The sequence below is a fragment of the Falco cherrug genome, chromosome 4, assembly GCF_023634085.1.
Source record: "Falco cherrug isolate bFalChe1 chromosome 4, bFalChe1.pri, whole genome shotgun sequence".
Lineage (NCBI taxonomy): Eukaryota > Metazoa > Chordata > Aves > Falconiformes > Falconidae > Falco > Falco cherrug.
In genome coordinates this window covers 9,821,510-9,836,954 of record NC_073700.1, presented here as the reverse complement: position 1 = coordinate 9,836,954, position 15,445 = coordinate 9,821,510, and the positions used below count along the sequence as shown (strand labels likewise).

General features: G+C 35.0%; 1 protein-coding gene across 4 annotated transcripts in view; it reads left to right on the top strand.

Moving 5' to 3' along the window:
- ERC2 (ELKS/RAB6-interacting/CAST family member 2) overlaps positions 1–15,445 on the top strand; it is a 521,548-nt gene that overhangs the window by 123,822 nt on the left and 382,281 nt on the right. For all 4 annotated transcript variants that reach the window (XM_055710069.1, XM_027805155.2, XM_027805144.2 and 1 more), the window contains 2 exons: positions 3,360–3,515; positions 9,855–10,022. In XM_055710069.1, coding sequence (XP_055566044.1) covers positions 3,360–3,515; positions 9,855–10,022 — 324 coding nt within the window. The remainder of the gene's footprint in view (positions 1–3,359; positions 3,516–9,854; positions 10,023–15,445) is intronic.

Here is a 15,445-nt window from a genome sequence, read left to right as displayed (position 1 = left end):
GTTCATATATAAGGGAGCAGTACCTTTGGTTCCTCGAACAGTCTGTGAATGAAGGTGATGTCTGGCTTCTCTTCTGTCTTGTCATCACATGTTTTTGATACTTTATTCTGAAAGAGATTCTAGTGTTGAAAATTTTGTGAAATTTCTGCCTTCTGTTCCAATAAAAAGTTAATCCAAAACTGACAGCGACGATTTTTCTAGAGATAGAAAAACTAGTTACACAGCTGTAGTCACAGTATGCAGAGATTGATTAAAAATAAAGTTTTCCTTGGAGAGTTCAAACTTGTGATAAAGTACAGAAAACTCTTCCAGAAGTTATGTTAGATATTTCTCTTAAAGTTTCAATATTATTCTGTGATGGATAAACCTAAGGAGTGTAACAGGCTGTGCTATAAATTATTTTTGCCATGTTATATTTACAAACATGTACAATACAAATGCAGTACAAACCCCTGGACTCTTAAAGACTTTAGAGAGATTTGATGAGGACTGCTCCCAGATGAGATGTCCTAACAGGTCATGCAAGTATTAATATATTTCAGTGCGAAATGATTCTGAAGTGCAGCGAAGCTTAGATTTTGCTTTTATCTTCAATAATAGGAGTAGAAAATTTCTGAAATGGAGTCTGTTGGAGCAAGCTGATTTGATTGTAGTATCTGTGAGAGCTACAATAATTTATTGTTGTGCATAAGCCTTGATAGTTTTTAAAATTCTTTTCAGTATTTTTCTTTTTGTACAGTTTCTCCAAGTGATAAGATTTAATGAAATTCTTCCCCTTTCTTTTTTTCATCCTATCTCAACCTTTTATTTCACATTTCTCTTTTTTTAAAAAAAAGTTTATGGAAAAATGTTTTGTGAACAGAACAGTTAACATCTAAAAAAGGTTTATTTTTTGTCGTGTGATGGGCTGGTCATTTAGTGGAAAGATTATTTAGTTTGTATGATCATTCATACAGTCTTTGCTCTATGATACGAGAAATGCTGATTCCATGGGCAAATACGAATAAAATTTTTAGGGTTCTGATATGGGAAATCTGCCATGTTAATATCGTTAGACTAGTATACTAAGTTATATATTAGTTACATTTTATCTGTAACTTGAAAAGTTGTTATTCAAAAATACTCCATAATTATATTAGATATAGGCATATAATGTAAAAGCTGGTTGGAATTCTTCCAAAATGGGGGGGAGTGGTGGTGGTGGTGTGTGGTGTTTTTGTTGGTGGGTTTTTATTTTTTGTTTTGGAGGTTGTTTTGGTTTAGTTTTTTTTTTTTTTTTTTTTTTTTTAAAGTTGCATCCCTAGTCAGCTCCTTTGTGTTTTTCAATTGATTTTTGGGGGAATACTCTTTCTTGTGGAACATACCCTTCAAGAAAGCAAAATATGGACTGCTGATTGAGGTAATTATCGACATCTTCAGTATCAGATTTTTTCCAGAAAAGAAACAGCTACTGAGGCAAAAAATATAAGAAACTGCGAGTTTCACATTTCAAGAGTTTTTTTTGTTTCCTTTACATTCTGGCATTTCTTTCTCTTTTGACTGGAGCTCCTTTTCTGAAAGGGGATGCAGTTAATTTGGAAACTTGTAAGATACATAAAGGCGATTAGTATTCTCCTTTCAAGTGCATAACCTTGCCTATATGGCATGAAAGTATGTTTGCTGTTATGGGAGACAGCTCTCTTCCATTGTCTTGAGATTTGTTGTTGAAAAGTTTTACACCCTTTTACATCACTGAGCTCTTGCCTGGATTAAAGCACACCAAAACCTCTTCAGACAGGAACCACAATGTATTTGTGTAATTGTACAACCCAGAAATATATCTACCAGTGAAAACTGGTGTATCAGTGTGATACAAGTGAATAAATCTGTGTTCAACAGCAGGCTAGATGTATTTTTCCCGTTTTCACAATGTTGGCAGTAGGAAAATCTGACAAGTCTTTGCTTTCTGTTTCTTCCCCCCCCGCCCACCCCCCGCTATCATCTTGTGACAGATTTTTTTTTTTTTTTTAAGTGAAAATTTGTATTCTGGACTTCTTAATTGTCTGGAAGGAAGCTGACCATGTTTTTTATCAGGATTCTGGTTCACACAAAATTTTCTTGGTCACTTTGTGTGACTGTAAAGAAATGTTTATCCTGCTGTTCATTTTTAAGCTATTTGCTTTGTATGGTTGAATTGGTATATATATACCTATATCTGTATAGTGCTATTATTAATTCCACAGAATCACAGAATGGTCGGGGTTGGGAGGGACCTCTGGAGATCCTCTAGTTCAACTCCCTGCTGAAGGGGGTTCACCCATGGCAGGTTGCACAGAATTGTGTCCAGGCAGGATTTGAATGTCTCAGAAAAGAAGACTCCACAGCCTCTCTGGGCAGCCTGTTCCAGTGCTCTGTCACCCTCAAAGTCAAGAAGCTTTTTCTTTAAGTAAAGAAGTTTTTCCTCAAATTTGCTGTGTTTTGATTGTGTGATTTTACAAAACTGTTTAACGAGAGCGTAGTCTTTCACAGAAGAAATGTGCTTTTACTCTGATAATTTTCAGCTAACTGTTTTGAATGAGATTACTTCCATGTTCTTTCTATGGCTTGCTACAGTCACAATATCCTGATTTTTCTGATGTTTTCGGTGAACAGAATTGGATTGAAAATTTGTTTACACATGAATAAAAGGACTTGCAAATTTAATTTTTTACATTACTTTGGTTATGAACAATGCTGCTGGCAATTCAGAAAGAGAAAAACCAAGAAAGAAGCAGTGATGTCAGTCCTACTTCTAGGAAACACTTCCATCTGCTTCTACAATTAATTATATTGCAAAGCCATTTGTGATTACTTATTAAGGGTGCTAAAAATCCCAATGCAGTTTGCTAGTTTAATGTTGAACTTATTTCAGTGGCATCAAACATTCAGGCTTCAGATCACTGTACTAAAATTACTGTGGGAGTAAAGACAGAGAAAGAATATTCTTTCTACACCATTGGAATAATGAATAGCCAGGCCTAGATGGTTAGCAAAGAAAACGAGGTATGTTATCATGTATGTGTGGCAAACAGGGCATCTCCAATTCCCCTTTCATCCCTAACTGTGTAGGAATGGAGACAGAATTTTAATCAGAAGGTATTCTCTACAGACTACACAACAGAGTGTAGCATTGCACGCTTTTTTTTCTGGTGGTGAGAAGTCTAAATTCTGCATTTCTTTAAGCCAAAATAAATTTAATTATTTTTGATTTGTGGCAGTATGGACAATCCGTATTTGTAGCATCTATTTTGGCTAACTTATTATTTGATGTTTGTGCCTGTACAGATATACTTCTGTTACTCTTTAATATACATTTTGTATCATTTTCAATACTCTCTTAGGATACAAAAATAGCTTCACTTGAGCGCAATATAAGAGATCTTGAAGATGAAATACAGATGTTAAAGACAAATGGAGTTCTGAATACAGAGGACCGAGAAGAAGAAATCAAACAAATAGAAGTTTACAAGAGTCACTCAAAGTTCATGAAAAATAAGGTAACGTTTATTAATGTTTAAATAATAGAAATAAAAATTTTAACTTGACCCTTTTCAACATAAGCAGCTCTCTGAATGTTTTATTTTTGTGAATCCCTTCTATGGGATGCTCAGTAGCTATGGAGGAGTGAAGCGTTTTGGAAAAAATAAAAATGTGTTTGTTTTGACTTAGCCTCCTCCTTATGTCTTCCTATTTCACCACTCCTGCAGAGGCTACTACAGTCTTGAGTCTATACCATGTTACCTGTTTTCTTTCTTGTTTAAGGTGTCTTAATGCTGACGTTTTGAATTGGTTCATAATTATGACTTGCACCATTCTGGCACATGGTTATTTGTGCATTTTTGTCTGGTTTTGATTGTAGTTTTACAGAAAGGACTGCTGTTCCATAGATGATGCCAAACTGCAATCTCTTATTTTAAAGACTTGTAATTTGATGACTTTGCTTCTGCAGAATACCTTTCATTTCAAATTATTTTGTGTAGATAATTACGGGTTGACTGCAAGCAGAGAGTAATTATGTAGTGATGTAACACATTTTGTGGTATCAAGCTCAAAAAAACAATATTGCTTGTTCATTATTTTAAAATACATCAGAAGTAAAGCTTGATGTCTAAGTTGTTGTCCCAGCTGGTCTTTTTACCTCCTTTTGTTTTGATGTACTCAGCTGCTGTCTAGGTAAAGATGAGCACTCTAAATAGTCTTTCTTCTGAGTGCTAATATTTTTTTTCTGATACTTTTATAATTGCCTTAAAAATTGTAATAAATAAATATGTTACAATTTGTGCTGGTTTATTCCCAGCTTTTCTACCTTGAATGTATTTTGTTTATGAAGTGATAAAATAATAAAAAGAAAAAAATATTAGATATTATGGAGACTGAAGTCGATGCTCCCATTCTTATTAGGTTTTGGAAGGAACATTTTAAAAATATTATTTATAAGCTAAACTAAGATGGGGCAAGACAAGTCACAGCAGCCCAAAATTGAAACATTGAAGAGGAAAGCCAGCCATCTCACCTCCTGCAGTGATGTTAAAAATTTGAGCATAGTGCCAGAGTAAAAACTAAGGAACTTACTTTATAGTCATCATTATTATGAAATCTTACTTTATTTTAGAAGTCATTCCATCCTAGTTGTTTGTTTGGGTTCTGATTCTGTTGAATATTTAGGAGCTTTTGTGTATGTGAAATTATAGGGAACTGAGATGGACTGATTCAGTCTTTCTGAAATGTAGACTTGCAGCTCGGAAAAAATGCTTGAGGAGGAACTGGTATTATTACCTCTCTAGAGGCCACGTAAGCAAAAAAAGTAGGAGTTAATTGGCTTAAAGTGTAGTTCTCTGCATACCGTTGTCTGTTGATGCTAAAAATACTTAGCAATATTGCTGTTTAAGTACAAAATTTGCAATATCAGGTAAATAAATGCCGTTACCCGCTTTTTCAGGGTTGGGCAAGCTAAGACTCAAAGTATGCAGCTTGTGTGTGGTCAGAGAATGAAATGTTGTCAGCACCTTCTGGAGAACAAGTTCTCTGGTTTTCTGTTTTCTTATGTAAATTAGACCTTCATTATCTTCTTGACAAGATGCTTTTACTTTGTCTGAATTCTACAGTGAGTATAGGATTAAGAAAATTCACCACTGTGTAGTATTGTACACTGAAGGTTTTCCACCTCAGAAGAGCTGTTACTGTCTCAGTTTGGAAACTGTAGTATCTTGTAAACTACATTGCAGGAAATGCTTGTGTCTTGAGACACTGGGGTGTATTTATACCCTCTCTTGAGGGTTTGTGCTACAGAATAAATGGAAGTTTTAGTGCCCATTTTAAATATGCCCAAATAAATCCAGATTTATTTAATTAAAAAAATAAAAAAACGTATGTATTCTGTTGAAAAAAGTTCCTCTTAAGCTACTGAAAAGTAGCTGAAGTTCAAGTAGCATTGTCATCAGGAAAACTATTTTGCCTATTTAAACGTTAATTTCAAAGCAATTCAGTTTTAGTAATTTACAGCAAAACTAATGCATCTCAGCAAATCTGTTGATATAAAAATAATGTGCAAAGCATAGTATTTTGTTAACAATCTTCTGATGTTTTTGAGAAGAAAAGCTTCAGTATATTTCTGTGGCACAGAAAGCAGATGAATTAGAAGACTATTACACATGCCTTGTTTTGTCACAATCTTCTGATCTTTGATAAATGCCACATTCTGATGAAATTTTGTCTGTTCTCTTTCACCAGTCCTTTTCTTCCACTTAAAATTGAGATTGGCAGCAGAAGATACTATTTTTATCATTCATCTGAAAACCTTTCAAGGTGGAAATGTATTTATGTAGCTGTCAGCAAACAGATCTTATTCTAAGTGATCTATTGAACCAGAGATTGTTGATAAATTCTGATAAACAGAAGTCTGGATTGATGGCAAAGAGCAGAACAAAACCCTTCTCACAGTTAAGAACTTTATAGCACCTATGATTGTGAATGCTTCACATTTATTTTTGAAATATAACATGTTTTAAATCTGTTCTTGATTTAAATAAATGGGAAGGTGTTAAATGAAGGCCAGTACTGAATATCATTTATTGTACACGAGTGGCAAAGAATGTTGGGAAGTGTTCCTTTTCTTAAATAATTATTATTAATATTCACTCCTTCAAAATATATAGGCTTTAATTTTGATTTGCAGTTAGATAGAGGTTGTAGAAATGAGAAAGAAAACTTGCTTAGATTTTTTTGTTTTTCTTGCTCACTTGGTAGGGACTCTCGTTGCTCTGTTTGTGAAGGGACAGTGATAGGCATCACTCACACGATACAAAAATTGTTCAAACAGGTCTTAAAGTTTTCATGGCTAAGGGGTATGACACTGCAAATGTATTTATTGAGGATGTGGAGAAAACATACAGGATGATACACATTTTTAAAAATAATTTCTGCTTTGAAAGAACCCTCTCTTACTAGGCTTCATCCTTTCACTAGCAGCCAGATATTTCAAGGAATACTGATGCATTTTTTCAGGTGTGTGTTTGCACTCTGGTGTTTAAGTAGGTCTTTGAGTATTAGAACTCTTATGCTATCAACAAGAATGACTGTGAAAATCTAGTGATAATTTAGTACTTCTGAAAATTATAAAGATGAGTTTTAAGAACTGATTAGGCTCTAAAAAGGCACTCAGTAATTAATGTCTGTGTGTAAGAACTCATGCTTTATGAAGGAAACATGCAAGTTCTGGATGATCCTGTAAAAGAAATAAAGGAAAAAGAACTACAGCATCTTTTGTAGGTAGCCTGGAAATGTGATAAAACCTTTAAAAATAGTCCTTGACCAATACAACCTGTAGAGTCTACAGATAGATTTTGGAGTCCACTGTATACAGCGACATCATTTGCATTACTACTGTTTTTTCTTTCACTTTAAAAAGTAGTTGTCATTTGTCACATAAGACCAGATCCTTATGATGCATAAATCGGCATAGTTTGATTTAATTATTTACTTAAAGATTTAGCCCTTAATTTTAATAAGCAATATTCAGGGGAAAAGTTCTTGATTGCTTTGTTTTTAGTTTGTTTCTCGGTTACTCTATGCAAGTCATGTAGGATTTTGGTGTGTAAAAATAATAATGTAAAAAAAAGGATAATGGTTTTCTGGAAATGTTGGTATCTAAGGAACTGAAATTATAGGAGGTGACAGAATCATAAATTGAGAAGGAAGATAAAGGAACTAGGGTTTCAGGAAAGGGTGTGAAGCAAGATTGTATTGGGCAATGTTGAAAAAGCAGTGACAGGCAAACTACGCATATGAAATAAGTGAGATTGGGGGAAGGTCAGGATCAGAGGACAAACTTGGAGTTCCTTGGATGCTAGAGCACTTATACCCAGACTTGTATGTTATCTTCCCTGTAGTCTTTATAAAATACAAAAACATTTTTGCTTTTGTCTTTTTTTTTTTAATTGAGATCAGGACACCTCATTGAATAGTTGCTCTTGGTCTTCCACACCACTTAAGATATAGCGAAGTGAAAATGTTTGCACATCTGCTGGAGACAGACATTTATTTCATGCCCTGTTTTTTACACACTAGTAGATACAATATTTTAAAAAAGCAAATATACCCAGGTCTAAATATTTCTTAAAAAAAGTTATGTGGTTTCTTGTTATGCCTTTGGTACTTTTTATACATTATTTTTTTAAATTGAAGTTTTAGTACATTTTCACCATTCTACTCTATTTTAATAAAACACCACCCAAAAGCATAATTATTCAATGGTTTTTTGTTTTTTTTTTTTTTTTTTGAGAGAGTTCTAACATGTTTTTTAAACTCTTGGCAATTTGTAGGTCTTGTAGCCAGAAGTTTATGCTAAACAGATTCTGTTTCTAGACCGCAAAGAACATACCTGCAATAAAAAAGAAGCTTGGTTTTTTATTATTATTATTTGTCAGGGTGTGGGTTGTGTCATTCAAAAATCGGGAAGAGTTTCTAGGAGGGATTAAGTGTCTGTGATGTTCACATGGGTCTCGTATAAAGCATGTGATGTAATTCAGATTGGCTGCAGATCTGCATTTTGTCTTTCTATCTTGTGGACAGATTTTCTTGGTTGCCATACTTGCTTCCATGTTCTGACAATGGATGGAGTAAGGTGTTTTGCTTTCAAGTGGAAGTTTTCTCTAGCAGTTTAACTGCACTCTATATTTTTTTGACATCTGTTCTTTGTATGCTTCTTTTCTTATTTTGGTTTATTTCAGAATGTGAAGGTGATTGCTTTTAGTGTCAGTATAAGATTCCTGATTTTGTACAGTAGCTCTGGGATGGCTAGCCAACTACCTTAACCAGCTAGACAAGCACTGGGATTTATAAAAAGAGATAAGAAAAAAATATTTTTAAGACATGCATATGGACTGTAGTTGGAAGAAACATGTATTTTTAATGTAATTTTAAAGGATACACTTGCAATGTAAAACAAAACAGAAATATTTTGATCAGCAGAAAATGTTTCCCCTGACTGCGCCATATAATATTGAATCTGTGATGTGGTTGAGTGGGATCATCCTGTGGATACGTATTCATTTTTTTCCTGAGGACTTTGGAATCATCTTCCATCCAGCCCTTCTAGATTTCTTGCATCCCAAATGTGTGTTTGGATGCAACTGATGGGAAAGACAAGAAAGAGCTCTTCCAGCACTTCTCTGGTTTTTGCAGAACTGAAACTTGAATTTTAAAGAAAATATATAGGCCTTAAAGTCATCAAGAAAACTTCCCAAATATAAACAAAGTTTTCTCTGAGTTAGGCGGATGCACTGAGGCATTTTAGTTTAAATAACCCTCATGAGATGATGTATCTGAACTCATCTGGTGACCAGTGTTATTTCACAGGACTTTAAGAATAGTTATATGTCACCTAATTCACCATCCTTTAGCATCATTCTGTGTATTGTCCAGTGCTTTGTTCAGATTCATATGTTCTAAATCCACCACACTTCTGCATTCTGTGGTGACCCCTCCTATTTGTCATAGTGGAAAGGGAAGAGTAATCACAATTCCATGACATTTACTGATGAACCTTAAATTCTCTTAAATTCAGAACCTTCGTGACTTAGTGACTGGGTTTCTGCTGTTTCCCTTAGGATATGCTTTTACAGTCTCACAGACCTTTCACTCTGTGGAATTTTTTTATAACGTTTTCCCTAGACTTTTCTTAAGTTAATCTCTTTGGCTTGGCTTTCCTAGTACCTGAGAATTCCATATGAACTACCGGGGGGGGGGGGGGGGGGGGGGGCGGGGAAAGGAGGTGGGGATGGTGGGCAGCAACACATTTGCAAGAAGAGTAAGGTCAAAATTCCATTTCTCCGTTTTCCTCTCCTTACTAAGATACCTACTTTAGATACCTACTTTTCCTTATCAGGCTTCTAAAAACCTTGATTCACTCTGTCCAAGGATAAGAATCATGTTGTTGGAAGGAATAGGCTATTGGATGGAATTTATACTTTTGTGAACACTTTTTTTTTTTCCTATGCATTTTTGCTGTCCTGCCAGACTTGCCTCACACAGGATAACCTCCTTTGAACTTAAGTGAGGTCCATGGTGAATTTATAGGTCAAATCATCATGTACAATCTTTAAGAGTTTCCTTTTAATTTCCGCAACAGTAGGGCAATAATTCTTATGACAGGGTACATAAAATTATAAGAAACTTATTTGAAGTTGTGGGTGTAAAAAGTCCAAATCTTATTTCTCTTCCAGAGTTTACAGGTGTCTGAATTGTCATATCATGGTTGTTCACACCTTTCAGATTTCAAGTGCAACTATGAATTGGAAATGAAATTAATGATCTAACTTTTATTTTCCCCATTACAGATTGACCAACTGAAACAAGAACTCTCAAAGAAAGAATCAGAACTTCTTGCCTTACAAACTAAGCTTGAAACCCTTAGCAATCAGAATTCAGATTGCAAGCAACACATTGAAGTGCTTAAAGAGTCACTTACTGCCAAAGAACAGAGAGCTGCCATACTTCAGACAGAGGTATTGTATCTTCTAATCATAAAATGCAATAGAGTTAATAGCGTGTGTCAAGGTGATGATGTGTTTGTTGCAAGTCTGTGCAGAAGGCAATTTGTTAAAGAATCATGGAATAATTAAAAACCCTTTAAATGCCAATATATTTGGTATATGTTTTTTTGGTAGTACGCCAGCTCTCATTCTAGAATATTTTAGAGGCACCTATGATTGCATTTTAAGAAAATGTTTGTGCCTAATTCTCATTGGCTTCAATGGAGGGAGCTGGGCCTTAATGACTAGATTGTTGTGATTTCATTTCTTGTTTCTTCACCTGTTAACTGAGTTTTTGTTTTGGTTGCCTTGGCTTGATGCTTCCTTTCTACTGTGTATTTTTATTCTGAAGAGTGAAGCTACTGATGTATTTTGAAAGCATCTGTTGAAGGGTGCATGCTATTAATCTGTGGTTATTGTTTCAAGTGCAATCAATATTTATTTTAAAATAGGAATAATTTTAGTCTTTAAAACAGGCCAGTGCATTAGTTATATATCTGTCTACAATTTCAGATCATGAAAGAATGGGTAGTGGAATACACGGTTGAGATGGTTGTAACATTTGATGGAAAGTGTAAAATCCAGTGTTAAAAATGCTGTCCATTACTTACTTTCCTGGGGTTTTAAAAAGCTTCATAGATTTGGAGCACACAATACTGACTAGCTTGAGTCCTATTATAAAATCTCTTATTTTATTTTTATGTGTGTGCCCCTTTCAAGAAAGAAAAATACCTATGAAATTCAGTCATACAGTACAAATAATGTTTGGTCAGAGAAGTACATTAAAGTATACTTATAGAACGTTTCAAATTTCTGGCAAACAAAACTCTAGGAGAAAAAACAGCTTAAACTCATCATTCTCATGGAAGCAGGAAATAAATATTTTTAAGATTCTGATTATCCCTCTGTGCCGTATGTGTTATTCTCTGTACATTAAGATGATACAGATGAAATCTTGGAATTTCCAGCTTGTGTTTAATGGGCCGGCTAGCATATGTACATAATACAAAATAATCATAATAGAACAAGGGTAAAAACTCCAGCAATTTTGGCAGATCTCAATCTAGCATTTTTGTAGTAAAGATTACATATTTTAAATCTTTGGCTGTGCAAGTCTGTTTTGCAAGGTTTGTATTACCTGTCACGCTGCTGAGGATGGTGATGAATTCCTGTGGCTCTCCACTAATTTGATTCTTAATTCTTTATCAGTCTGGTAGGTATTCAAGGCAGTTCTATGGCTGGCAGGTGGGCAGTGATAAAAAAACCTGAATCTATAGTGCTCTTGATGAAGGGTTGCTGGGATTGCGCATTCCTGGTGGAGAACCAATTGATTTCTGACAGGTATTTAGTTCTTCACAGTTTCTACGTAAGGCAGTTGAGCTTGAACCTATTACATGAAGCAATTTAAGTCAAAATTAGCTTTTTGACTTAATTGTAATTGCCTGTTGGTGTGCAGGTTGTATTGTGCCTGCTTATTGTTAGTCTCTTCAATTGGGAAACCAAATGAAAAATTAATGTTAAAATGATCAGAGAGGTAGCTTGATAAAAGGAATGCTCTGTAACAGCAGAGAACTGTTTGGCATAATACCATGTTATTTGTGAAATAAGTGATTGTGATATTTCATACAAATGATGTGACATTCTTCCAGTTTTCAGTGAAAAAAAATACAAATCTGTTCAGGTGTAGGATTAGTGAAAGGTATGTTCAGTATAATTTCTATTCCATGGAAGATACTAGTTCCTGGTTTTGATTATTTATTTTAATTAATCCTTTACTTCTGTATAATTCAAAGCATTCTGATGACAAGCCTTAGTTTGTTTCTAAATGAAGTAATGCTGTAAACTAGGTGGGTCGTTGCTGATATGAGACTTAAAAATGAAGGAAAACAACTCATAAATGTCCTCACTGTATATTTTGGTTCTAGACATCTATGACTGTCTCTGCATGGACTTGCTAAATCAATTGAGCCTGATTTTTTTTGTGACTGGTTCTTCAGAAATTGTGGGGTTTATTTCATATGTGTTATTGTCAGCCATTAGTAACTACAGTACCTCATAAACTGATGAAGTTCTGAAACTCTGCAAGCTCTTTTATATTGCCCATAGAAATGTAGGTGATTTGCATTTTCTGCTTTGAGCAGGGTGTAGGTGACGATTTTATCAGACAACAGTGTTTTGATTTTTTTTTTTTTTTTTTTCTTTTTAAAGTATCTTTGTGAAGGGAATTGGGGAAGGTTGGTAAATTATGTCCACCTTTTCTGGGAAGTAATTTTAGTTAAAATTTTCTGTAATTTTCTGTTCATGTACAGAAGGCTTTTGGATAAAGTGTCACATCAATGTAATTTTTTTTTTTCTTTCCTGGGAGACCATATGAAAATGAAGGCCTTTGAGTACTGGGTTAATGCCAAGTTTCATTTTGGGATATGGTACATCTTGAGATGCATTAGGAGAAAAATAAAGAAAACAAACTTTGATTCCAGTTATACATATGTATTAATGCAGCCTGTATTTACCAAATAATTTTGAAAAGATATCATTACAGCGTGTGCTCTTACATGCATCATTTACTTGTGAGGCAGAGATTTAAATAACCTGTGTTAAACTTTATTGTCAGCAATTTACCTGATCTAGAAATACTTTAATAACATATTTGGCCAATATTAATTCCATCTCATTTTTTATCCATTTAAGATGCACTGAATTTTTTATTACTTTCCTGTACTTAATGGTAGAGATGCAGCTCATCTTAAATCTACTGAAAAAGGTCTTTGATGTAGGTAGAAATAACACACACTGTGTACCCATTAGGTTCTCAAGCTGGGAAAGAACAGCACTTTTGTTTGTTATTTTAAGGTCTCAGGGTTGTTGTAGGCATGTCACAGGCTGTACAGTTTTCCATCTGGAAGATTAGATATTTAGAGGTTAGAAATGAGGAGTGGTTTCTAAAGTTAAATAATATTGAGGCTTTCAAAAAGTACGTGTTTAGTCTGACCATACTTTTCAACTCTTTTGAATAGACTTTGAATCAACAGCTCCTTAAATCTACTGACCTATCCAGTCTTATTTGCTGGAAAAAGAGTCTTATAGCTAGCTGAAAGCTGCTATGAGAAATATGTTCATATAATCAAACACAGTTTGGGTTTGTCATAAATTGCTGTATAACTATGTGAGAATGTTACTTGCTTTCCCTAAGAATCATGAAAACAAGTGACAGCTCTCTGTGTCCAAGCAATTTCACAGATTAGAAAATAAGGTTCTTCAAGGCTGATGCGTGTGTTCTAATGTTATATAGTTATATATTTTTAAGACTCTCTGGGTTTTGGCACATTCCTTACTACCCTACTGTATTCTGGGGAGTTTTTCTGGTTAAAAATGATTGCCAGGATGTCTCTTCTCCACAAACTATTATGTTACAACTTCCAGACTGGATGTGCAGTTTATTGGACAGAGTCTGTTAAACTGTGGGCGTTCTTGAGAAATGTGCTGGAGCTCCAAGCAACACAAAAGCTGGACAGCGTCTGAATTTGTACATTGCTTTGTCTGCTCCTGTAGGCCAAAATCCTTGTTTCTTATCAATATTTAGACAAAGCCAGAAAGAACACATCCTTAACATAAGCAACAAGAAGGCTGCTCACTAAAAAATAATTTCTAAGGCTTTTGATCTCTCACTGGATGCTGTGAGTTTGAGGGGGTTTAGAGCTGATCTTGTTCCTAGTGGTAGTCAGTTACGATCTAGTGGAAAACAGGCTGTTTGTGCTGCTTGCAGTTTTTCTTATTCAGGGTGGAAACGCCTCCTTTTTCTTTCTTCTTTCTTTTGCCTGCTTATTGCTCTTCATTTATTTTAACTAACATAATTTTAACTAAGGGGGGCAATAAGAATTAACTAATATTTTGGTTTTATTGTATGCTTCATTGTACATTTTGATTAACAAATTAATGCCTTCAGGCTGCATTCTCCTGTTACATCCTGTACAAACTAAATGTGATGCAGCAAGACAGGAAAATTCAAAATGATGCCGTAAAGTAAAATTTATTGAACTCCCTTTATACCTTCTCTTAGTTTTTTTGATGAGCTTTTTTGGTAATTGCTTTGCAAACATCAATTTCGTATAACTCAACAGTGTCTGTCTTCAGTACTGGGAAATTTCTTGCCTTTCAAAAGGATCTTTTACATTTCCACTTAATCTTTAGTTTGGAGAACTCTGGGGGAGTAGAGGGAATATTTATATATCATATGAATCTTTGCCAAAAATGTTATTTGGTGACATGTAGAAGATTAAATGTGGGTTAATTCCAAGTATTAGCAGAGGCTGTCGATTTTTTGTTTATGGTATATAGATTAAGCTGTGTTAAATTGCGTAACAAAACAACAACAAATCAAAAGCTTCTATGATGAAGCTCATACATTTCCTGCAGAATATGCCATCCCTGCAACAAGAGACCCATGGTAGGATACAGGGGCTTTCTGTGCACTAAACCCAGGGTCCTTCCTACCAAAGACCTGAAAAGGAGCAAGTGTCATTTACGTGGTGATCAAGTATGTGACCTGCCACTGTAGATGGATGAGGAATAAAAATACTGCTTTGCCAGCTGGGCTTTCTCTAAGACCTGGGTTTGAAGCTGACTAAACTAAGGCCTAGACTGTGCTGTGGTAGCCATCCAGCAATGATTCTAGACATTGCAGGTTTTGTTCTCAGCAACTGGGAATTGGGAAAAGGTTTTGTTTGCTTAGAGCAACTGAATTGTCTATCTCCAGGCCTCAGGTCTTATCTAAAGGGAGGGCAATGACTTCCAGCAGCAGATGGGAAAGCAGCTGCAGGAAGATGCAGGGTGAATGGCAGCCCTCCAGCAGGTGGAAATCATTATGGAAAGAATTTTGTACAGTACAAGCTATTGTTGGTTGTTCCCAGATGAGTAAAGTTAATAATATTTTGGCCGGTATTAAGCTGCACTCCTTTCTTTCTGCATGTCCACATTGTCTATTTGTAGACTAGATAGTTTTTGTTAATTATCACTGTAGAATTTTATGCTGTCCTAAAACATGCTTGTAACCTGCCTTGAAGGGCTTCCTTCTGGTGGTGAAAGTAACTGGCAAAGCCCAGTTCTAATCCTGAGCTAATGTGTTCGTAGTTGCAGTGTCAACTTCCTGCCTAAATAGGATTACTTTGTAATCACCTTGTTGTAATTAAATCAGCTTAGTAAACCCTGCATTAAAAGAAATCCTGGACATATATCAGTTACTTCATAACAAGTCTTTTATTACTATTTAATAATGGTGCTTTGCAGGTTATCTTTAGGTTTTGGAGACAGCAGTTGCATATGATGCAAGAGGATGCGATTCATAGCATCACTAATGGTTAAAGCTGGAAGGGAGCTCTGGAGGTCATCTTGCCCAA